Raw genomic sequence first — 23,058 nt, forward strand, 5'->3', positions numbered from 1 at the left:
ATACAGGAGCTGATGCCACCACAGAGTCGTAGAAGGTCTTCAGGAGTGGCCCTGTCACTCCAAAAGACCTGAGTCTCCTCAGGAGGTAGAGCCGACTCTGGCTCTTCCTGTACAGTGCGTCTGTGTTATGAGTCCAGTCCAGTTTGTGGTTCAGATGAACACCCAGGTACTTGTATGAGTCCACTCTCTCAATGTCCCATCCCTGGATGTTCACTGGTGAGGGGGCAGTGGGGTGGCGTCTGTGGAAATCCACCACCATCTCCTTGGTCTTCCCCGCGTTGATGAGGAGGTGGTTCCGCTGACACCAGTCCACAAAGTCCTGCGCCAGTCCTCTGTACTCCGCGTCATCATCGTCCGTGATGAGTCCGATGATGGCAGAGTTGTCAGAGAACTTCTGCAGGACACAGCTGTCCGTGTCATGTCTGAAGTCTGCAGTGTAAAGGGTGAAGAGAAAGGGCGCGAGGACAGTGCCCTGGGGCGCCCCCACACTGCAGGTCCGAGTGTCAGACACACAGTTCCGGGCTCTCACAAACTGGGGTCGGTCTGTGAGGTAGTCCAGGATCCACTCTGCAGGTCATACTCCACACCGGCCGTCTCCAGCTTGTCCCTCAGGAGCAGCGGCTGGATGGTGTTGAAGGCACTGGAGAGATCGAAGAACAGAATCCTCACAGAGCTGCCAGGCTTTTCCAGGTGAGAGAGAGAGCGGTGCAGCAGGGAGATGACAGCGTCCTCCACTCCGATGCCAGACCGATAACGCCTTGTGTATACGATTTCAATTACGAAATTTGCTCTTATAATTTTGAAATTCACGGCATTTGTGTGTTTTTTATAAAGAACACTTTAGAAGAATATAAAGAACACAGTTTGTATTGTTTCTTTATTATTATACTTATCTCTACCTAATCTGTGTTGCAACATTACAATTTCCTTATTTTATCAATAATTTAACAATATTCTCTCCCAGTAAACCTTAAGTAATTTATTTACAAAACTTCTTTTAACTAATCAACAATTGTACTCTTAGTAAATGAGCACGCGGGACAAAAATAGTTGTCTATTTTCAGCACTAATGCAAAAGTGACTCAGGGGTTTGGGTTTAATTTTCCATCCGTGGGACACTGTCTTGGAAACTGGACAGAACAAAATAAAAGCTATTGCCCAATTGATTTGCACACTACTGGAGAGGTGAGAGCTAGTGACCTTTGGGAGGGATTAGGGGAGGGATTGACACCAGTTGCCTAATGAACATGACAAAGAGAGCAATAACATACAAAAAAAAGGAAAGAAAAACCATCCAACCAGGAGGAGGTAGGTGGAGTAAGCAAGAGCAAGGAGTTAACAAGTATGTATCAAAGCCTGTTGGTGCTGACGTGCGCGGTGCCATTGATTACAAAAATGCGTAGGTGGCTTTACCTTCAATAAAGGAAACAAAGTGTCTCTTCAGTTTCTCTTTACCTCAATTACACCCTCAAGGCCCTGGACCAGCATCCGGGCTCCGAGTGATTTGAGCGAGCTATAAAAGGGAAGAGCCGTCCTCACAGTAGAACCGCTCCTACAGAGTAACGGCACATTCACAGAGGAGCAGAAGGAGAGGGAGAGTTGGGAGCGAAGGAGCAAAGACAGAAAAAGATCTGTGGAGACAACAGAGGAGAGCAGAGCAAAAGGTAAAGCATGACTCATATTATTTTTGCAATGCCACTGTGAATGAACATGATTCACAAAGTATGAATTTGGTTTGGTGAATGGTGTAAACAAGAAGCGTTTGTGTTGCTTCCTTTTCTGTTACAATCCCAAAATGGTTTCATTGAGGTGTCAAAACCATTTAAATACAAGGGTTTTTTGTTATAATATTGTTTGATTATTGATGATTTTGCCTTTTTTGTTTTTGTTGGGGCTTTAATTTCAGATTCAGATTCCCTTTTTCCCTTCTGTTTTCCTTCTTTTGTTTTCACTCCAAAAGTTAAGAAGGAGAGCTCGTCACAGATTGTTGCTGAATCTTTATTTTTAGTTGGAAGTGAGCTCAAAGGCAATGCGTCACAAGACCACATTCAGCAGAAAAATACAGCACCATGATTTGTACTTGAATTCCCTTTTCGGGCTGTTTGGAAGATTTTAGGCATACTGAAAGTTTTTATCTTTTCAATAAGCTTGGACAATTATTATTGAAAGAGCAGATTTACACTATGTTTTCCATAAAAGTTATCATGTTATACAACCAGATGTATTCATTTGCAAGCAGTGAAGAATACTTTGAAAATGTATCTATAAAGCTCTTTCTAAAATGTATTTTGTAACAAACTCAAATACGAGTACTGTATTTCTGAATACTTACTTTAAAATTGAGAATTGTATTTATTATAGTATAATTAATGCAACATAGAATTCGGTAATGCATTTATTTATCACTTTAGAGAATGATAAAGCACATGCACTCACCACAAGCAGAGCAGTGTTACTCATTTGGTTTATTAATACCCTGCAGTTTGAAGCTTAGATTGCGTGCTCAAGTACCACAATGTATTCCTTTGACTTTAGAAAAGTGTCATCTGAATATGACCAATTCAAAGAGTAACTGCCAGAATACAGTGACTTAGTATTTGTATTCTGAATCTGTATTTTTGATGTATTTAATGACTTTCCAACACTGTTTGCAACATACTCTTTGAGGGTCCTTTTGTTTTGCAGTAGCCTGCTCACATATCTAATATTTTAAACTGTGGAGGAAATAACCTGCGGTTTCCATATAATCTTCCCATTGGAGAGCTATGAGTGTATTTTAATGGCGCCTCATAAATTTTACTCATAGCATTTGCTTGGACTGCCGCGCTGAGCTCAATGAGTCATACTGGAGCAGGAGTCTCCTCCCAAACTTACAAAAGAAGATACCCCACCAAGGAGTGTAGCTTAAAAGGATGTAGCGAGAGGGAGCATGCCAACAGATGAGATTTACTGCAGGATGTACGTATGAGTGCAAATGATATGAATGTACAGATATAATGTATGTAGTAGATGTATGTAGTTTCTGTTTTGACAGCCCTTTCACTACAATAATGTGGAGGCCATTGTTGAATAATCAGTAACACAAGTATTTTGTGTGTGTACACAGAAATTCTTACCACTACAATAAAATTCTGAGCACTCATGTCATAATATAAAAAGTAGGTGTAGATTTTCCATCTACAACACAGTTGCTATTGCCATTGGCCACATCACAGTCATCTCCAGCCGAGTCTTTCATTTCAATGAGAAGAGAACATCACCAAGGCTTCATCTAAGATTACTGTGTTTGTTCTTGAGTGAAGTTTATCCTGCTCTGAAAACAGTATGTGTCATAGAGAGTTCATCGTTTGGCTCTGGCTTGTCATAAGATTAAATCACAGCAGCAGAGCTCATAAAAACACAACTCAAAATTCACAAAACGTAATTTTTACAGTTTCAAAGAAACAACAACAATTGAAAAGGAAAACCAGCAGTTATAATGTGCGCAGTAATTCACATGTAAAACATGTAGAGCGCGCCCACCTAGGTTTAGGTACCTATGGCTCATAATTTACAGCCTGGTAATTCACAACACAGGTGCTGCAGTACAGTGTGCATTTCAAAGGATTTGCAAGATGTATTGAATAACATCATATATCTGGTCTAAAACAGACATTGTTCCCTTAATATCATTACTTTTTGCCAGATTTTTCGTGCCCATTGCCGCAAAAAGGAGTTATTTTTGTTGAAACTTGAAACTCAAGGCTTTATTAGGCAGGACAGTTGAGCTTGAAATGGGGATGAGAGAAGGGAGGACATGCAGTAAATTGTTGGAGCCGGGATTCAAACTTCAAACGAGCATGGCATGTGTGCTGCCGCCTTCTCCACCACCAAGCAGCCCCCTATGTCAGCTTCTTAACTTCAGTTTCTGGATGTGGTTGTTTCGACAGATTATTACAACTGCTCTGTGTTTATATTGCACCCAGGAATCTGACTAAGCAGTAAAAAAGATGAATTGGCATCTCAGGCTTACATAAGGCTGTTCAGAGGCTCTGGTGTTAAACTCCTCTTGTGCACAGCAGGACAGGCCCAGGCTGAAGATGCTGTCTCCGGCCTGGCTCTTCGTGGCTGTAATAGCCCACGTGTGCCACTCCTCCAGGGGCTTTGAATGCTGGGACAGCTCAATCTGCGCCAACATGAGCAACAAGCAGCGCTTACTGGTGAGTGCAGCGCACACATCACATGCATCTCATGCATCACATACATCACCATCACATGCATCACCTGCATCACATGCATCACATGCATCACATGCATCACATGCGTCACCATCACATGCATCACATGCATCACATGCATCACCTGCAATGACTCATTTTTGTCCATTTGTTTTAGTCCATGCTCGTTTATTCATTAAGAAGTCAGTGAAGTAGTCTTTTTACATCTTATATTCAGTGGCTCTAGGACTTTCCAGGGACAACAAAAGTGAATCAAACTAATAATAATAATAATGCGTATTTCAGAAATATTTCCCAGTCCCAATTTTGTGTATGTGTTCTTAATTATTATTTGTATATTTTTTTAATATAGCAAGGGTTGTCAAATCAATATATTATCAAAGTGGGCCTTTATAAATCTGGGGCAACAGTTAAAACATTTCACCCTTTTTGGGGAAATTTTGAAGGGAGAAATGATCGGCAATCTACATTAAACAGGCTTTTCTAAACACTAAACGCATCAATAGAAAAAGACCTAGTTGTAATGAACAAGCTGGTATTAAAGTGTTTTAACGTCTAGGTTTTACTCTTGCAGTAATCATACCTTTTCCCTTTAGTTGCAGTTTGGGAAGAGGCACCGTGCATTCCCTACACTTTCATTTATTCATCCTTATTCGTTTTGCTCCCATGCAGGAATGCATTCAGACGTGTTTGTCTGAAATGGAGAAAGAGAATCCACAAATAACCGATGTTAACGACGTGGACGTCCCTCCTGGTCTCGAGCAGAACGACTTGACCTCTGAGGACCGCACCCTAAAGGCCGTGAGGCCGGACAGGCGCTCCTACTCCATGGAGCACTTCCGCTGGGGAAAGCCGGCCGGCCGTAAACGCAGGCCCGTCAAAGTCTTCACCTCTTCTCTGGAAGGAGGAGGCTCCTTTGAGGGCTCTTTCCCGCTCCAGCCCCGGAGGAGGCAGCTCATGGCCTACGAGAAGCGCAAAAAGGACGCGCACCGAGGACAGCGCTCCAAATCTACGTACAACCAGCAGGAGAGGAAGGACGGGACGTACCGCATGAGCCACTTCAGATGGGGCAGTCCACCTGCCACAAAAAGAAACGGAAACTTCCTGCCGCAGTGGCAGGAGGAAAAGCCGCAGGGCCCGCTGACCAAACTGCTCAGGAACTTAACGCGCAAAAATGTGGCAAGGATTGGGGCATAAGTGCGGAGTTTTGGTCTTTTGCATGTTGTACAGAACATCTGAGAATGTCCCTCTCGTTAGTATTTGTCCTATGAGGGAAAAGTTGTCAACACCACATCCCGAACCGGGGACGGGCAGATTTATGTTCAATAAAAGGCATTTATGACCCACTAACTGCCCTGACCAGTTTGGCTTTGACTTGACACTTTTTGAATTTCCCTTCTGAATGTCTGACAGTTGGTATAAGAAGTTGAGTTGTAAATGTACTTCAAGCATTTAGAAAAGCATAGTTTATCTACAGTGTTATTTTTTGTAAATCAAGGCATTAAAATGAAAATATATGGCAAGCTTTAGTTTATTAGTCGTTTTTGAAAGCTGTCAGGCATTTCACATTCCTGTTGTTAATACAACACAAATAATATATTTATTTCTCCCTTTGGTCATTGAAAACGACCTGTGGCTGCTGACGTCACGTTCACAATAGACTCATTTATCCAGGACTGATAAAGCTGCACGATGGAACTTTTCTGGTGGAGGGTCTGCCTCCAGTGCCTCTCTGTGGGGGTGGGATTGTTTTGCCTGGAATGGTATGGTACGGCAGTGAAAGGATCCTTTCCATGGAAACAAGCAGGTGACACCACCAGGCAAAGGTACAGATCAGATCTGTGGACAGGTGCCTTCTCACAGCAAATCATGTTCAGTGCATTTTTGACCCATAAAAACCCCTGCACTTCAACAAATACAGATATAAATTACTTTCAAAAGTGATAGCAAAGTAAAGAAGGCACCGAGGCATTACCCACCATTATCCTGAATAAAATATACATTACACAGACTTCATTTAGCACGTTCTGACTTCACTGGCGCCACAGACCAGTTGTGTAAGGGACACTGCTGAAAAACCAACAGCTTTACCAACCAAGATAAACCACATAAGCAATCCATTTATTGTAGAGAACACAGGGCATGCACAGTCCAGTATGACACCCATAAGGCATTTTCTCCTCATCAAAGCTGCCTTTGTCCGAAGGATATCCAGTTTTTAAAGTGCAAAGCTCTCAGAAGTATGGCCTAAATCACACACTGGTTTGTAGTTTGCACCTGTGACGACACCATAAGGAGGAAGTACTTCTCACTGACCATTACATTACACACTATGCAATGACAACTGGCTGACAGATTTATTGACAAGTTGTTAGATGTTCGAGCAAACAAAATGTGATGGCAAAGTCAAGTTGCACATTGCTCTTTGTTCACTGGGTCTGGATCACATGAGAAACAAGTTCTAAAGTGTAGTTCGGACACATTTGGGCAAACCATCCACAATCAGACACACTGACGAGAGGACATCGCACACGACAAATATACAAAACACGTAAGAAAACAACGCCGCCGCGACATCGGGGACAGACCGGACCATTTACATCGATTTAACGTGTCACAGGCAATGCAGTATTTCACAGAAGAGTCTTTGATCGTGACCGGCGTTCGCACAAAGAGAGAGAGATGCACACGTTTACACAGTGTCCGCAGCTTCTATACGAGAGACAGGCTGAATTATTGCCATCATACTTTTGTTCTCAGAGTCTGTGTGGAAAGGGACACACGAATAAATGGCTTTGGGCCCGGATTTAGCCGAACGACGCGCTGTCTGGAGAAGCCGCAGCAGCAGTTTGGCATAAGAAGAACGGAAGAGTGCAAAGTTAATCCGACGTGCAATAAGTAGTAACTCCACAGGTCGGGATGATAGTGCAGAGACCTGGACTCACACTGCGGGGACTGTACTTTTAGTAGAAAATAAGACCGTGGAGATGGCGTACTGGGTGCCTTTAAAATAACTAAATCCATCTGTTTGATCATTGCTTGCTGGTTTAATTTCAATACATTTCAATAAAAAATAATTAGTGCAGTACCAGTCTAAAATCGGAGCTGATGCATAATACAATGTACGCATAATACACACGAAACATCTCTGTACACGCGCTCCGGGATTCATATATTTCTTTGTATATACACATTTATATGGAAAAGGAAGAAAAAAATATAAGTGACTTTCTACTGTAACATGAAGTAAACATGAAGGCAAAGAAAAATATATCCTAAATAAAAGCACTTCTGAAAGAGTTTAAAAGGCAAATAATGAAGTAAAGCAGTTAAAAGCAGGGCAGAAGTTAATGCACAGTGCAAATACACGAACACTGAACAATAAAAAAAAACGTACAAAAACGTAAAAAGTGCCAACACTGTAACGCATGAAAAGGTTTTTGGGACATATGGCATCATTTAGAGACTAGAAAAACATGACCAGCGCTTACAATACTTTCTGTCAACAGGACATGTCGTCTTCAGTCAACTTTAAAGGCTCAAATAGAAAAATACATTGGATTAGTGTTTTTTTTTTAAAGATTCTGTGAAAAGTCATATCTTTTTTTTAGAACAGATGTTTTGCCTATTGTCAAATTTTCCAAACTGAAGTAAAATATGTCATGCATGCATTTATTTTAACTGGGATGATAAGGTTAAATTGTTGATAAAATAAAATGTAAGATACTATATTTACATAAAATGTCATATCATCAAAATCAGAGCAAATAAATGCTTGACCTATTTTACACTGTGTACCAATTATTTCTATGAAGTTTGCATTGAATTCAAGTCAATTAATTAGATTTAGATTTAGTTTTAAATAAATGGTGTAAGAACTGCTGCTGCCCCATCCCGTCGATCGCTTTCCTGGGCGTGTCTCTTTGCTGTGGTCGTCTAGTACACACAGAGGTCAGGGAACTTCATTTCATATATGGGAATGGAACGACTTTGTGTTTGGCCATAACCAGATGAAATGGTTCCAGATGGGCTTGGAGGTGGTCTGGGCAGAAGAGCACAAAACACACATAGTCACTTATCTTCAAATCAGAACTAATTGAAAGCTAAATATTGACTCAGTTTTGGTGGAGTGGAAACATCTGAGAGAACAGTGTGTACCTGATTGTGATCTCAAAGATCTGATTTAGTTTGCTCTGCAGCATCGTGGCCTGAAACAACAAGACATATTAAAAGTAATAAATAAATACGCAATAAATATAAAGTTAACACCACTTTAAACATACCCTTGCACCACAGTGAGCCGCTATCTCTTCAAATGGAGCTTTTTGAAACTTCTCCACCACTTGTCTCCGGCGCTCTCGCTCCGCCTCCTCCATACCGACACTGTCCACTAGGGGGAGCCACACACAAGCAATTTTAAAAACAGAACTAAGTAACATGTTCACTTATTGGTAGGTTAAATATATATGTTTGGGCGTGTTTGTGTTCGTCATCGGCCTGAGTGTACATACCAATAGCATTCTTGAGTGTTTCAAAGGTGATTTCTTCTGCTGGCGTTCTCTGCATAAAAACACAAATGGTTCATATACAAAATCCCCATCAGTTACACGCGCAGTTTCATGCCGATTTTCTCCATTACCTCTTCCTTCTCTGGACTATTTCGAGACTCCACTTCGACCTGCAGTGAGATGGTGTCCCCGATGCTCTTCCTCTTTGACAGACGGTCCTCATCTGGGGAAAAGGGGGAAATGTTCATCTGGTTCCTAAATACATTTAACTGATAAAGTGTACACTTGCTGCCTAATAAGTCAAGCTTTATCTGCACAGAGGCAGTGACAAAGTAAGATACAGTGCAATGAGCGCAAGGAGTGGGCCAAAGATATCACATTGTGACTTTATCTTCATTGTTTTTCACTTAATTTTAACACAGTATGTCGGTATAATCCCTCATTTGTCCAGGAGTGTTCCACTGTAGAAAAAGATTCAGTTTTAGTCACATAAGACTCTTTTTTATAGGATAATCGTTTTTTTCCAGATGACTACAACTGAATATTTTTCTACAACTTTAACACAGTAAAACATTTTAGTGTTGCAATTACTGTGAGAAGACACATCACAGTTTTACAATTACTCCAGATTGTCCAGCGTTATGAAATCAAACTTTCTGATTGTAAAAGTAATCCTATTGTCACATAAACAGCCGAATCAAAAAGAGTTTACAAGTAGTGTGAACTTTTCGGAAATTAAATCGAATGGAAATTACTCATTGCTCACGGTTATTATTTTATAGTTTAATGGCACCGCGCCCTCACCCGCGTACCGCGCCCTCACCCGCATACTCACCCGCGTACCGCGCCCTCACCCGCATACTCACCCGCGTACCGCGCCCTCACCCGCATACTCACCCGCGTACCGCGCCCTCACCCGCATACTCACCCGCGTACCGCGCACTCACCCGCGTACCGCGCACTCACCCGCGTACCGCGCCCTCACCCGCGTACCGCGCCCTCACCCGCGTACCGCGCCCTCACCCGCGTACCGCGCCCTCACCCGCGTACCGCGCCCTCACCCGCGTACCGCGCCCTCACCCGCGTACCGCGCCCTCACCCGCATACTCACCCGCGTACCGCGCCCTCACCCGCATACTCACCCGCGTACCGCGCACTCACCCGCATACTCACCCGCGTACCGCGCACTCACCCGCGTACCGCGCACTCACCCGCGTACCGCGCCCTCACCCGCGTACCGCGCCCTCACCCGCGTACCGCATACTCACCCGCATACTAACCCGCGTACCGCGCACTCACCCGTGTACCGCGCCCTCACCCGCATACTAACCCACGTACCGCGCACTCACCCGCGTACCGCGCACTCACCCGCGTACCGCACACTCACCCGCGTACCGCGCCCTCACCCGCATAGTCACGCGCGTACCGCGCACTTACCCACAAACCGCGCTCTCACCCGCAAACCGCGCTCTCACCCGCAAACCGCGCTCTCACCCTTATACCGCGCTCTCACCCTTATACCGCGCTCTCACCCTTATACCGCGCTCTTACCCTTATACCGCGCCCTCACCCGTGTACCGCGCCCTCACCAGTGTACCGCGCCCTCACCCGTGTACCGCGCCCTCACCAGTGTACCGCGCCCTCACCCGCGTACCGCGCCCTCACCCGCGTACCGCGCCCTCACCCGCGTACCGCGCCCTCACCCGCATACTCACCCGCGTACCGCGCCCTCACCCGCATACTCACCCGCGTACCGCGCACTCACCCGCATACTCACCCGCGTACCGCGCACTCACCCGCGTACCGCGCACTCACCCGCGTACCGCGCCCTCACCCGCGTACCGCGCCCTCACCCGCGTACCGCATACTCACCCGCATACTAACCCGCGTACCGCGCACTCACCCGTGTACCGCGCCCTCACCCGCATACTAACCCACGTACCGCGCACTCACCCGCGTACCGCGCACTCACCCGCGTACCGCACACTCACCCGCGTACCGCGCCCTCACCCGCATAGTCACGCGCGTACCGCGCACTTACCCACAAACCGCGCTCTCACCCGCAAACCGCGCTCTCACCCGCAAACCGCGCTCTCACCCTTATACCGCGCTCTCACCCTTATACCGCGCTCTCACCCTTATACCGCGCTCTTACCCTTATACCGCGCCCTCACCCGTATACCGCGCCCTCACCCGTGTACCGCGCCCTCACCAGTGTACCGCGCCCTCACCCGTGTACCGCGCCCTCACCAGTGTACCGCGCCCTCACCAGTGTACCGCGCCCTCACCAGTGTACCGCGCCCTCACCAGTGTACCGCGCCCTCACCCGTGTACCGCGCCCTCACCCGTGTACCGCGCCCTCACCCGTGTACCGCGCCCTCACCAGTGTACCACGCCCTCACCAGTGTACCACGCCCTCACCAGTGTACCACGCCCTCACCCGTGTACCGCGCCCTCACCAGTGTACCGCGCCCTCACCCGTGTACCGCGCCCTCACCAGTGTACCACGCCCTCACCAGTGTACCACGCCCTCACCAGTGTACCACGCCCTCACCCGTGTACCGCGCCCTCACCTGTGTACTGCGGGACATAAGGCGTGCCCAGCCGCTCAGTGTTGTAGCCACTGCCTCCGAGAACCTCAGTGATTTTGGACTGAAGGAACAAAACGTAGCCTTCCGCTTTCTCCAGTGAAGTGGGCAGTCTGAAAAACACGATTACGTAAAAGCCGTTGAGCAACGTCGACGGCAAATCCAGTATTTAATCAAAACTAACGCACTTTGGAGCGTCGACAAATACATCCTCTGGCAAGAGATGGGGGCTCTCCTTTTGCCTCACCTCGATTACCTGTTGGTTAAAACGAGGTTGTCATTTTTCACATACACTAAAGTAGTCTGCGGTGTTTCAAGTACGGACCTCGTGAATGTGTTGACAGAAAGCGGGGACAGTGGTGAGCTGACAGATGAGGTTGAGGTAGGCGGCCACAAGGGCATGAACAGCACAGCGGTTGTAAACGGGCAGCCCCTCGTCATTGGACAGCGCCAAGTCCTGAGAGGAAATGAAATAAGGACGAATGCATTTATTTATTCAGCTCAATCCAACTCAAACGCACACAATGCCCCGATTACGAGATACTTAATCTATTACGTTACAATGTTCCACGTCAGGGGCTTTTAGTTAATCCTCTACCAGTCACCGTGGAGTTGTGTTTAGGTTCATAAGACTTATTATTAAAAGACATTTATTTGCTTTTAACAACAAAAAACATAATCAAATCAAAAACTGTGATTAATTGTTTGGCCATATCATCCAGCCTTAATATTAAACATATTTCATTTGTCATTTTTGTGCAATTCCGCATAAACAGACGATAGTTAGTTACCTAAAGGCCGGTCACCATAATTACTATATCAACTTAAATTACAGGTGGAACAATATTTTTTGGGGCTCAGTATTTATGGAGTATACATTTTCTTTGCACTAGCAGAAAAGGTTTGTTATTTTTGTTGTTGAACAATAAAATCAGAGCTGTAGAGGATCAATTATCATTATTTCTCTCATTTTGTTAGTAATCTTGAGATGAAACTTCAATCTATCTGTACGTTTTTACACAATATTGTACATTTAGAAAAGAGTTATATTGCTACAGGAATCAAAACTATTAAAGCAGGAAAACTCTATCTAACTATATCTCCATGTGACATTTTAAATACCAAACGCCCATACCTGTAAGGCGAGTGAGAGGCGGATGAGGTCCACCACGACCTCCTCATTGGCCAGCTCCACACTGAGGAGAGCGAGCAGCGTGAAGAGGGTCTGATAATGCTCCCGCCCGCTGCTCTGCTCTTTACAGCCCATGTAGATGTGTCGGTAAAGCTGCTGCCCGTGCTGTCGCCGCAACGAGCAAACAAACACAATCATGAGTCACGAGGGAGCAACATGTTTCAACGATTCTACTGTTTGAGCGCGGCGTTATAACAATCTGGTCCCGTCCAGCTCTCTGCAGGAAAGCTTCTTCTGCTAGCGCTCCCGTTTCGGGCGCAAACGCACACAAAAGTAAAAGATTTGGTAGCACACGTGTGACAGAAAGTAATTGCCGAAAATAAAAAGCAATGAGCAGCAGTGAAGAACTTTGTCTCAGCGCTAAAAGCCAATTGCAGATCGGTTTTCTGACTAAGTAAATCACCCAATCAGTGACAGTCGTACAGTTTTCATTAGATTCATGACTCCGTGACATCGGCAGCAGTGCTCGTGTTTACGGCTGACGCTGTGCTAAGTGCTGCTGGTGAGTCTTTGCTTTCATGGTCGTCAAGTTATATATTTTTTAAAGTAAAAAAGGATAGTGAAATGTCTTATGTGGTGATGCAGAGAGACAAGAGGTGATCTAAAGTCATTGTTTATAAATGAATGTAGAATGGCCTGAATTTCATTCTACAAATTCAAACGTAATGAATAATGGTTCTTTAAATATGGTTTTGCGCTCCTAAATCTAGACATTTGGGAGCGCATGTGCAACAAAGTAAAACATTTGTTTCGGAGCCCTGTTTAGCCATGCGTGTTGATGGTTTAGTTAAGTTTAGAAAAAGTAATTATACCTTTTTCATGAACAAGTTGTCCTGTCGGGAACACTTGTCCACTTTGAGTTTGAGCACCGAGATGTCCGAGATGATACTGTACAAAGGAAGGAACAGTGAAAAATGCATCTAAATCAGTGGTGGAATGCTACAAAGTACTGTATTTAAGTCACATTTTTAGGTGACTGTACAGGATACTTTCTACTCCATTTTTAACTGGACTGAAATGTAAGGTTTTTTTTTTCTTGGTTCAGACTTAATTAAATGGCTGTAAAACTTTTTCAAGTTCAAACAAACAAAAAGGCAATATAGATCAATTAAATGTAGTGATTTTGATCAAGAATTGTCCTGTTTTTGATCATCAGAAGCAAATTTCCAGTTTTAAATACATGATTTTTACCCTTAAAGTACATTTCAAAACTTTTACTTCAGTAGCTTTTTGTATGTGCTACTTTTACTTTTACTCAAGTCATGTTCTGCTCCTGCATCTGTACTTCTACTCAATTAACAAAATAGAGTACTTTGTCCACCGCTGCGTGTAGTTCAGCATTTGTTTTGCATCTCATTCACGTACCTGACGTCAGAGAACTTGGGCCTGTTGTCTTGCCTGTCGATGAGGCTGAGCAGGATCTGCAGCACCAGCAGACGCACCTCGGGGTCCTCGGTGAGCGACAGGGACAGCAGCGGCTCCAGGAACGAGCTGGGCATGGCCGTGAGCATGTTGGTGTTCTCGTAACCCGCCGTTACCTGATTTGCAAAGGAAAACGCAAGCGATTTTCAGAAAGCACGCATGTAGGGCAGAAAAATGTGCTTGCGTCGGTCTTCTACGCGGTTTGCAAATTATGTCTATTTTTAACTCTTTTCTAGTCATTACCACAGCATGTAGGATGATAAAATAAGCAATAGCAACACCATTTACCTGCACTAAAGACTTGAGCAACATAACCTGAACCATTCGAGTGACATCGGGCCTGTAAAACAAAAAACAAAACAAAAAAAACACAGAAATATTAGAGAAATTTGCATTGATTTTAGAGATTTGAGAGCTTCTCCTCCTTTTTTTTGTGCACTCACCCAGAACCAGCAGGGGGCAGTGTGGGATGAAGTCCAGGGATCTTGCCCAATATGAAGAGCATTACCTCTGACCTCTGGTATGTTGGTAGTGTATTGGCAAATGACCCTGTGACCATAAGAGAGGATTCCTTTTAACATTTGCATGAAATAAACACATTATTTTCACGTGGTAGACCAAAACTATTTCTGTTCTTTGCCTTCTCCATTCTTTAAGTTGATGTTGACTGACATTTACTTCATGTTGCATTATACTTCGATGCATTCAAGATTCGTGTCATGACTAATAATCATCTAATATACAAAAAAAAATCTACAATGTGTCTACAGTGCCACATTTAGGAATTTAATCTCATCTGTGGAGATACTATGTGGGCACTGTCCTGAACTCATGACTAATAAACTCATTCTGAACTCATGACTAATATAATAACACTGTTGACTATTTGAATGCACAATACTGCACTAAATGGGGCTAAATATACACTGGAATTAATACTTGTTCATGTAAAAAAAAAAATCTAAGTATTTTGTTTTCCTTTTGACCTTGATGCAAATAGTTTCTCGGTCCAAGGTTTAGTCACTTCCTTATTTGTAAGTGCTGGAAGCTGCTGATTCACCGATAGTGCGGATGACGGCCTCCTGCAGCTGCCTCTCCTCGTGAGCTTTGATGATCTTTGTGCCAATGTTGGTGCTGCCGCCGTCGTACGTGCCGGTCAGTTCATAATCCACGCTGAGCCGCAGCTGCCTCAGAAGAGTGTTGAAAACCTCCAGCACCGTGGGCCCTGGATGACACGAAACATCACGACTGAGCAGCCGTTTGACCCCCGCAGACCGTACGGCGAGAGGAGACACAACTCACCCACGGAGCCACTGGCGGCGATGGCGGCGGCCTCCAGTAAAACCTCCACGATCCCGCCCCGCACCGTCGCAGAGTTCTTACTGTTGGCGTCCAAGTGACCCAAGAGCTGCTGTATGACCAGGTGTGAATGCTGCGACTGAAAAGAACAGTTGAAACGAGAGGGAATAATAGAGATATTGTCATGTAGATTTGGTGACACATTTTTGATTGTTGGAGCTTTCACAGCTTTTGTGATTATGTGGATGACGGTGTAAAAATGCATGTTTCTGCATTCACAAGAGAATGTAGGAAGCAGTAAAGATAAAAGGCTTGGGTAAATATAGTTTATGGTTTTATTTGAAACGGATTTTATCTAGTTTTGTACATCATTGTATTTTATAATGTTTTATAATGTGTAAATGTTTTATATGTGTGACGCTTTTAGAGCTTCGCACGACCTTACGGAACCGATAGGCCTCTCGCCAGCTTGTAGCACTCTGGCCTAATAATATAGTTATTTGCATACATAATTCTACTTAACTTATGTTCATGCTAATTATGCAATGACACCACCCAAGTAAAAAGCAAACGAGTGAGAGATGTGAGTATGTGGCGGTGTTTTGTATCTTTTTGAAAATTGTGCTGGTTGTGTCGCTGGCCTTGGTCCAGCAGGGGACTGAGGAGGAAAGTTAGCTTTGGCTTTAATCCTGTATGTTTACAGTTATATGCTTTTGTTTTTTTGCATTTCCTTTTTTAAAACGCATTGAATCTTTGTTAAATATATACAAAGGTAATAAAACTTACCTGAATCGAGTACATGATTATTTTAAAGCAGCGCACTGCAAAAGTCTTCCCCTCCCATAGACAGTGGTTGTCCAGGTGCCTGAATAAAAAAGAAAGAAAAAAAAGTCACAATATATTTATAATTTTGCAAAACTATGTAAAGCCTTCACATGCATCTGCTCTGCCCGTGTGTGTGTACGCTGAATATTGATGCTCATCCCTATTGACCCGAGATGCAGCATTAATCAAACAGGATCAAGGTCATTAGTTGCAGTGAGCGGTTGTTCAATCGTGCTCTTCTGTTGTTGACAGAGGTAAGAGCAGACCCGGAGTGAGATAAACGACCAGGGTGAAAAATAGATAAAAACACAGACAGTGACTGATGAGCAAGGAGTGATCTAACAGTACATACAATGCCGGAAAAGTACTCTTTTAAAAAGTACTATTTTACAATCAAAGTTTGTAAAATACTCAAAATAGAAAAGCATTTTTAAAGTAAAGTCGTTATTTCAAATATTTATGATTATTTTAAGCTTGTATGATTGCTGAGTGAGTACTACCACTATCCAAGGTATGACAACAGCTGCATTTAAAACTATACAACTATACAACAATTTAGTACCATCAACATTTGCATACTTCCAGAACAAGGCACGCCATCAAACAGCCAGTGAAATGTCCTACACTTTTGCAGGTCAATCGTGACACAGCATAATTAGAACTATTCACAACAGAACATTCAGACTAGATCAGTAGCAGCCTTTCTGACCTTGCTATCAACCTTGTTTTACACCCCACAGCCGCTAATCGGGACCGATACGACAAAATCAAACCGATCTATTGCTCGGAATGATGAAAGATGTCGCGCGTAAGAATGTAATAAGATGGTGGCTGGACTCACGTGAGCACGGGGGTGATGGCGTTCTTGATGTTGCCATACGCGGCCCGTCCCAGTAACTCTCTGAAGCAGCGTTCTGTCAGCTCCACCGGGCTTTCCTTCTCCTTCTCTGACGCCTGCAGTGGAGAGGGGGAGCGGCTGGAGAGGAGAGGCAGAGAGGGGAGAGGCAGGTGAGCGAGCGCAGCAGAACAAAGCAAGGTGAGGCGAGGCCAGTCGATGTGCAGAACTGGAGAACTTAGAATCCACCCAGGGTTTACAATTGTGTAATGATGCCTGCTTTTTTCATTTTAATGTTGATGTTACGTTTGAAAATGGGGGCACGAGGTAGTGAAAAGGAAAAGTGTCAAAATCCCCAAACTAAAATGGTGTACTCAATTATTATGCTAAGGGAAAAGCTAAATACTCAATACCAGCTAAAAAAATAAGAATCAAAAAATGAAATGTAAATGAACAGAATGTGTTTATGTACTACTTTTACAATCTCAACATCAATTTATACTAGTTGTGAAAATGTACTATATCAATCCAAAAATCAGCAATACAAAACAATATTAAAGGTCCCATAACATGCAAAATCGACTTTTCAGAGCTTTTAACCTTCTTACATTGCTATTTGTGCTTCATATATGTACCCAGAGTGTTTTTGATTGATTCCCGCAGTGTTTAGCTATATTACAGACTATCTCCTTTCCTCGAATCTCCAAACTGACGGGGGGTGTTCACAGGACCACGTCATACCCACAGGCACGCGTCATCATCTTGCATGGAGCCTCAGTCCGAGTGAGATTGACAGTCATCTTTAGCCTCTTAAAAGAATAATTGAGGATTTTTGGCGAGCAATCTGGCGAGTCTCATTTCCTCGTGGTGTGACCAGCCAAGTAGCAAGTAGTTCTCCCAGATGTCAATCATTCCCTGCGTCCTACAGCACACCTGCAGGCTCGTTCCCAGCATAGCAGCAAGCTCAAACAATTATTTTAAAATCATACAATGTGATTTCCGGATTATTATTTTTCTAGGTTCAGTCTATCGCAATGGAAATTAACCTACGTTGAAAATTTCAGACCCGTCCATAATTTCTAAGTGGGAGAACTTGCAAAATCGCAAGGTGTTAAATACTTTCCTTACTGTATACCTGGACTCAAGATTGTCTAGATCAGATTTGTTTCATATCAGCTGATAAAAATATCTACCTAAACCTCAAATGGACAATTTAAAACCGTATTTAATCCTTGGTTGAGTTCTTTGCTCTCAAAACGCCCTTGTCGAGTGCAGTGCGTCCGGAGTCAAGACTAAGTGTTGATGGCACATCTGCTGTCACTGCAGAGGACAAGTGGACTGCAAAGTTAGAATTTGCGCAGTTATCGACATGTGTCCGTAACTTTATTTGCTCTCATACATTGTTAATATTTCTCCTCCGTCACTCCAGCTCAGACTAGCCTCGGGTGGTCTTTCAATGATGGTCTTATTTATGAACACACCTCCACCTTGACGACCATGTTAGTGACACTACAGAAACATTGCTAACACATTTGAACAGATTTACTGGGCATTACGCTTTAGGCATTTTAGGCGTTTTTTCCCTGAACTAGCGAATAAATCTTTAAAGCCGCAATTTTGTTAGAACGGTGTCCTTTCAGAAGATGCAATTACTCGGTTGTTGGCAGGGAACAAATCAGCAGACATCACAGTGATTGGACATAATGGGTCTTTTAGTGACCTTAAGCGTTGGTTTGTGAGTTTACAAAACACACAATTGAAACATGCTCCTCAAATAAGTTTTCTTTTTTTAACCTTTGAAGCGACTACAGATCTTAGGATCAAATGCAAAATCCACAATGTCTTATGCGAGCGGGCCAAACGTTCAAAGAAATGTATTTGTGTAAACAAAAGAGCCATGGAAAAACACGATAAGCTGCTGGGTCACCACTGGTAAACAGTGTAGATTAAAGAACAAAAAGACAATGAAAGCAATTATGTGAGCACGAACTCAATTATTTAACATCTGTTTTTTGTTTTTTACTTATTTACTGCTATCTTTATGATTTGACTTGGATGTGATTTGACTGGTATTATTGTTTTAGGACTAGTAAAGTCAAACACTTTTTTTAACACGTTTTGTTGTTTACATTTTGTGACTTTGGAAACTGTTGTTTGAAAAATGTGCTGTATATATAAACGGGATTTGTAACATTGGTGAATCTTCCTTGGTTTAAATGATTGTGTCAAGTAAAAATTCAACGAAGTGTGATGATATAAGACTGATCTGCCTTCCAAAACATGAAAGAAAGAAACACACAAACGAGCTATAACACAATAAAAACACCCAAAACAGAACATTGATCAATTAAACTCTAAATGAACTCAGTATCAATCAAGTGCTTCTGTTAAAGTCTTCATGTTATTGTGTTAGGTCTAAAAATGTGTTTGCTAATGTCAAATGTCTATGTCTAAGAATGATGTTTGTTTGTTTGTTGTAAAAATGTGAAATACATGAGATCTGCAAAAGTGCACTGAGGCTGCATCTCGCGGTTCTGCCCATGTTCGTCTCTCACTGCCTCTTCCCATTAACATCTTCCATTTACCAGCAGCACTCTCTTCTCTATTATGTCGTCCCGAGCCAATCTGCCCGTGTATTCTGCTCTGCCCTCCCCTTTTCTTCACCCTCGCCCTCAGATCTCAGCAATGACGTCAAAGTCAATCAAAGGATGTGGACTACAGCCAAGAAACCGCTTCACACCATATATATTTATAAACGTACCCTTTCTGAGATCACGTTGCTTAATGTTTTTTTCCTTGCATTTTCTGAAGCTTTAAAAAGGTATATCAGGGAGTACAGCTTCTGATTTCTGGTTCTAAGAATTAGCCTAATGTCTCGCTCATGTTCTACTGCTTCTGTTCTGTGTAGTTAAGTCGAGACCCAAAAAGAGGAATTAATAACAGTATAGGGTTTGTTTAGAGTTCGGTACTAAAAGCTACTGAAAGAGCTGATTAGAAATAAAAATAAAAAAGGTGGTTTAAGGTGATATTTATTCACTGTTGTGATCATTTTTAAATACAATCCAAATGTGCCCGCCCCTCACTTTCTTCCACTTTCCCAGCAGACCAGACTGTGTTGAAGTTATTACAAACACTGGCCTGGAATGGTTGTCACACTCGGAGGCTTATTTGTGGGCGACTGAGAAGCGATTGGTGCAGACAGCTCCTCTGATGGTCGTCGTGCATCAACTGGTTCATCTGTACTCAACCTCATGTTCATATTTTACTGTGTGAATGCACGTGCCTTTGAGCGTGAGCGCGTGCATGCGTGTATATGGGGGGTAATTTGATTTTATAATTTAAGAATGGTCTGTTTTATATAGTTGTATGTATGTATGCGACAGGCAGACTGAGAAAAGCTGATGTTGTTGAGTTTCCTCAGATGATGGAGATTGATGTGTCTAACACAGGGGTGGGCAAACTACGGCCCGCGGGCCACATCCGGCCCGCCAAGCTTGTCCAAGAAATATTTAAAAAAATATACATATGTTGGTTTTTTTGCACTCAGGCATCTGTCTACACTTGTATCCTTAATAAATATTACGTGAAATGAACTAAATAATAGATTCAATAGCCTATATTTGACAGAAAAGTGATATTTTATTTTGGGGATTTTATTTTTTTTCACACCAATGATCGTGGGCCGGCCCTCCGCTACTTGCCTGGATTCGAATATGGCCCTCGGAGGAAAATAATTGCCCACCCCTGGTCTAACACTTGGTTACACTGTCACTGTCAGGACAGTTGTAATGCGCAACAGCAGCTCAGTGACTGTGGGCTGTGTGACCAGAGTTATGGCCCAGCGCCCACACAGTTTTCATGGGTCATCACAGTCCACACCGCTAGCAAGAAAGGCCCCATTTGAACAGATTATAATGATGCCAGGGCTCTTAGTCATGTGTAAAATTGGTTGTGTATAAAGAAGTCTCACCTCTGCATGCGTGCTCTACTCTGCAGGTTGAATAGAAGAGAGGGCACTATTTTGTCCATGTGCTGTGGGTCCCAGATGTTTGCTTGAAGTTCATCATTCACCGTCTTCCTCACTACGCCTTGAAGACCTCTGATACCAGCCATTCGAATGCTTTAAACAAAAGCATGCAGTTTAGAAAATAATAGTTAAAATAAGTGCCAATATTTGATATATAATATAAGATAAGATAAGATATTCCTTTATTGTCCCATATGGGGAAATTTCATTGGTGCAACGCAGGTAGATACAGAGGCAGATACAGAAGAACAGATCACTTATAGGAAGTCTGAAAAACACTCCTAGCAGAAGATCTCCTATAAATAAACCAAAACTCCCATAGACAAATAAATAAACAATAAATACATATAAGCTATATTATATAATATAAATATAATATAAAAATATGTGCTGTCATCAAAGTTTGGTTTATAATAGTCCTATATTAAACCAAACTTAGACATCTGCACCTATTTTTGATTCAAAGGGGTGTTTTTATGTTTGACAGCTCAGGACAGGAACACTTGTGTAAGCCAGTAAAAATAGATCTTGCTTAGTAATGCCATTGGATGTATAAATAAACTCACTTTGTGCGGATATCAGGGTCTTCATAGCTGGAGTGACACATTTCACTGAAGCGCGACACAAAGAAGTCATAGCTGCGGTGGTACGAAGGTGTGTCCTCTTCTATGTTGGCAAACTTCACAAACTGACAAAAAAGAAATTACATTAGGAACAGCGAGTCAAACAACAACTCGCTGTTCGACGAAGTTCCCTGTAAATGGCTCAAAAATCTAAAATGTAACTTGTAAATGCATCTTATTTTTAGTACAGTGCCATAACATGCCATTAGGATTAAACGCAAAGGACAGTGGGAGAGTTCTCCCCGCTGTGGCAGAAATGTCACCATTTAAACCGAGTGACATTTAGTGTCACTTTAATAAATGATGATGAACTTCAGAGATAATTATGTTACTCAACATTGTTTATTCATTCAGAATCATGCAAGTGCTGTGCTCATTATAAGTAACTTCCAAAAGGTCTTGGTAAAACTATATCCTATCAGCACTTGGAGTGATTCTCAAATTAAATTAAAAGCTCTTGAGTAAAGCCATAAGGGCTCCTCCTCAGCCAAAGTAATTTACTGCTGCAGCTGATATCCGGAAGAGGTCTGACATTACTGCCAGTAACAGCGCTCTATCAGAGCTTAGACCAACATGTCAAACATTTAAACTTAAGCCTGAGTGAAAGCAAAGGATAAACACACATAAAATGACTACTGTCTAATGGGTGATATGTTGTTTGAAAGCATAATACTGTGAGGAGAAGAATGAGAGCAGATTAGGAGTGATTGAGCGTCTGGTCCATCTGTAGCAATATTGAACAAGTCTCTCAGTATCTGTTCTGATATCGTTGTCTTTATTCTGCTTGAGCTGCAACAAAACTTATAATGTTTATTATTCAAATGTTCTGCTGAGTTATAATATCTAGGAACAAACATTTCAACCAATTAAAAATCTAAATAGTTTAAGAACCCCACACTTACTGAGTTGGTTCCCAATATTTGCAGACTGGGTTTGTCTGACTCCAAAAGCTTTCGGACCATTTTGAGGAAACTTTCTACAAACAAGTTGATGCTCTGGCAGTGACAGGCCATTAGCAGCTGGTCCAGGGCCTCCATGGCGATGCACACGTACCTGAGGGACGACAAAACAACAACAGAGCACATTTGAGGTTCTGATGTTTGTGGCTCTTCTTTCATTTACATGTGAAGATTTAATAACATAACAGCTTCAGTCAGAGCCTGCCAAGTGTAAATGTATCTCAGTGTCGCCTGGCATGAGTCACACGGGCCTATTGGGTGCTACAAGAACAGGCTTGTTGGTCCATTGTAATCAATTGGATAAAGAGTCTGTTGTATCAAGTGTTTGAGAGTACTGTTAGGTTTGAGCACGTTTTCCCATATTTTTGTATTCATATTTTTCTTGTTTTGTTTATTAGATTAGTTATTTCTATTTATTCCTGTTTTTTGGTAGGTATTGTTTATCAATCTTTTTCCACAGGTTGGCTCCCGGCTTCGTTTTGCGCGCCCTGGAGTCTTTGAATGGAGCGCCCAATCTCGCGCACGTTCCTCGCTCCGTTCCACTGCTCCCTGCAGGTTCTCAT

The 23,058-nt window shown here is 42.9% G+C and overlaps 2 protein-coding genes across 5 annotated transcripts in view; one reads left to right on the top strand and one right to left on the bottom strand.

The window, feature by feature from the left end:
• The first annotated feature begins 1,340 nt into the window (after nucleotides 1-1,340).
• On the top strand, nucleotides 1,341-5,746 carry LOC140357930 (pro-opiomelanocortin-like). Of its 2 annotated transcripts, none has more exons than XM_072442519.1 (3): nucleotides 1,341-1,664; nucleotides 4,059-4,199; nucleotides 4,890-5,746. In XM_072442519.1, the coding sequence occupies exons 2-3, from the start codon at nucleotides 4,080-4,082 to the stop codon at nucleotides 5,412-5,414; spliced, it is 645 nt and encodes a 214-aa protein (XP_072298620.1). In that variant the 5' UTR covers nucleotides 1,341-1,664; nucleotides 4,059-4,079; the 3' UTR covers nucleotides 5,415-5,746. The 2 variants fall into 2 exon arrangements, with proteins under 2 accessions (XP_072298620.1, XP_072298628.1); XM_072442527.1 differs by having other exon boundaries at nucleotides 4,062-4,199.
• An 815-nt stretch (nucleotides 5,747-6,561) lies between these two features.
• The window catches only part of LOC140357916 (protein EFR3 homolog B), a 30,654-nt gene continuing 14,157 nt past the window's right edge, over nucleotides 6,562-23,058 (bottom strand). For all 3 annotated transcript variants that reach the window (XM_072442497.1, XM_072442489.1, XM_072442506.1), the window contains 20 exons: nucleotides 22,439-22,589; nucleotides 21,480-21,601; nucleotides 20,857-21,006; nucleotides 16,893-17,027; nucleotides 16,013-16,091; nucleotides 15,230-15,365; nucleotides 14,988-15,152; nucleotides 14,371-14,476; nucleotides 14,216-14,267; nucleotides 13,871-14,043; nucleotides 13,318-13,393; nucleotides 12,449-12,610; nucleotides 11,639-11,770; nucleotides 11,502-11,569; nucleotides 11,299-11,426; nucleotides 8,857-8,948; nucleotides 8,729-8,777; nucleotides 8,501-8,607; nucleotides 8,376-8,425; nucleotides 6,562-8,259 (listed from right to left, as the gene is read on the bottom strand). In XM_072442497.1, coding sequence (XP_072298598.1) covers nucleotides 8,154-8,259; nucleotides 8,376-8,425; nucleotides 8,501-8,607; nucleotides 8,729-8,777; nucleotides 8,857-8,948; nucleotides 11,299-11,426; nucleotides 11,502-11,569; nucleotides 11,639-11,770; nucleotides 12,449-12,610; nucleotides 13,318-13,393; nucleotides 13,871-14,043; nucleotides 14,216-14,267; nucleotides 14,371-14,476; nucleotides 14,988-15,152; nucleotides 15,230-15,365; nucleotides 16,013-16,091; nucleotides 16,893-17,027; nucleotides 20,857-21,006; nucleotides 21,480-21,601; nucleotides 22,439-22,589 — 2,239 coding nt within the window. In that variant the 3' untranslated portion in view covers nucleotides 6,562-8,153. The remainder of the gene's footprint in view (nucleotides 8,260-8,375; nucleotides 8,426-8,500; nucleotides 8,608-8,728; nucleotides 8,778-8,856; nucleotides 8,949-11,298; nucleotides 11,427-11,501; nucleotides 11,570-11,638; nucleotides 11,771-12,448; nucleotides 12,611-13,317; nucleotides 13,394-13,870; nucleotides 14,044-14,215; nucleotides 14,268-14,370; nucleotides 14,477-14,987; nucleotides 15,153-15,229; nucleotides 15,366-16,012; nucleotides 16,092-16,892; nucleotides 17,028-20,856; nucleotides 21,007-21,479; nucleotides 21,602-22,438; nucleotides 22,590-23,058) is intronic.

This window comes from Eucyclogobius newberryi, unplaced genomic scaffold, assembly GCF_026437365.1.
Source record: "Eucyclogobius newberryi isolate DKJ021-1_F unplaced genomic scaffold, fEucNew1.0.hap1 SCAF_1, whole genome shotgun sequence".
Taxonomy (NCBI): domain Eukaryota; kingdom Metazoa; phylum Chordata; class Actinopteri; order Gobiiformes; family Gobiidae; genus Eucyclogobius; species Eucyclogobius newberryi.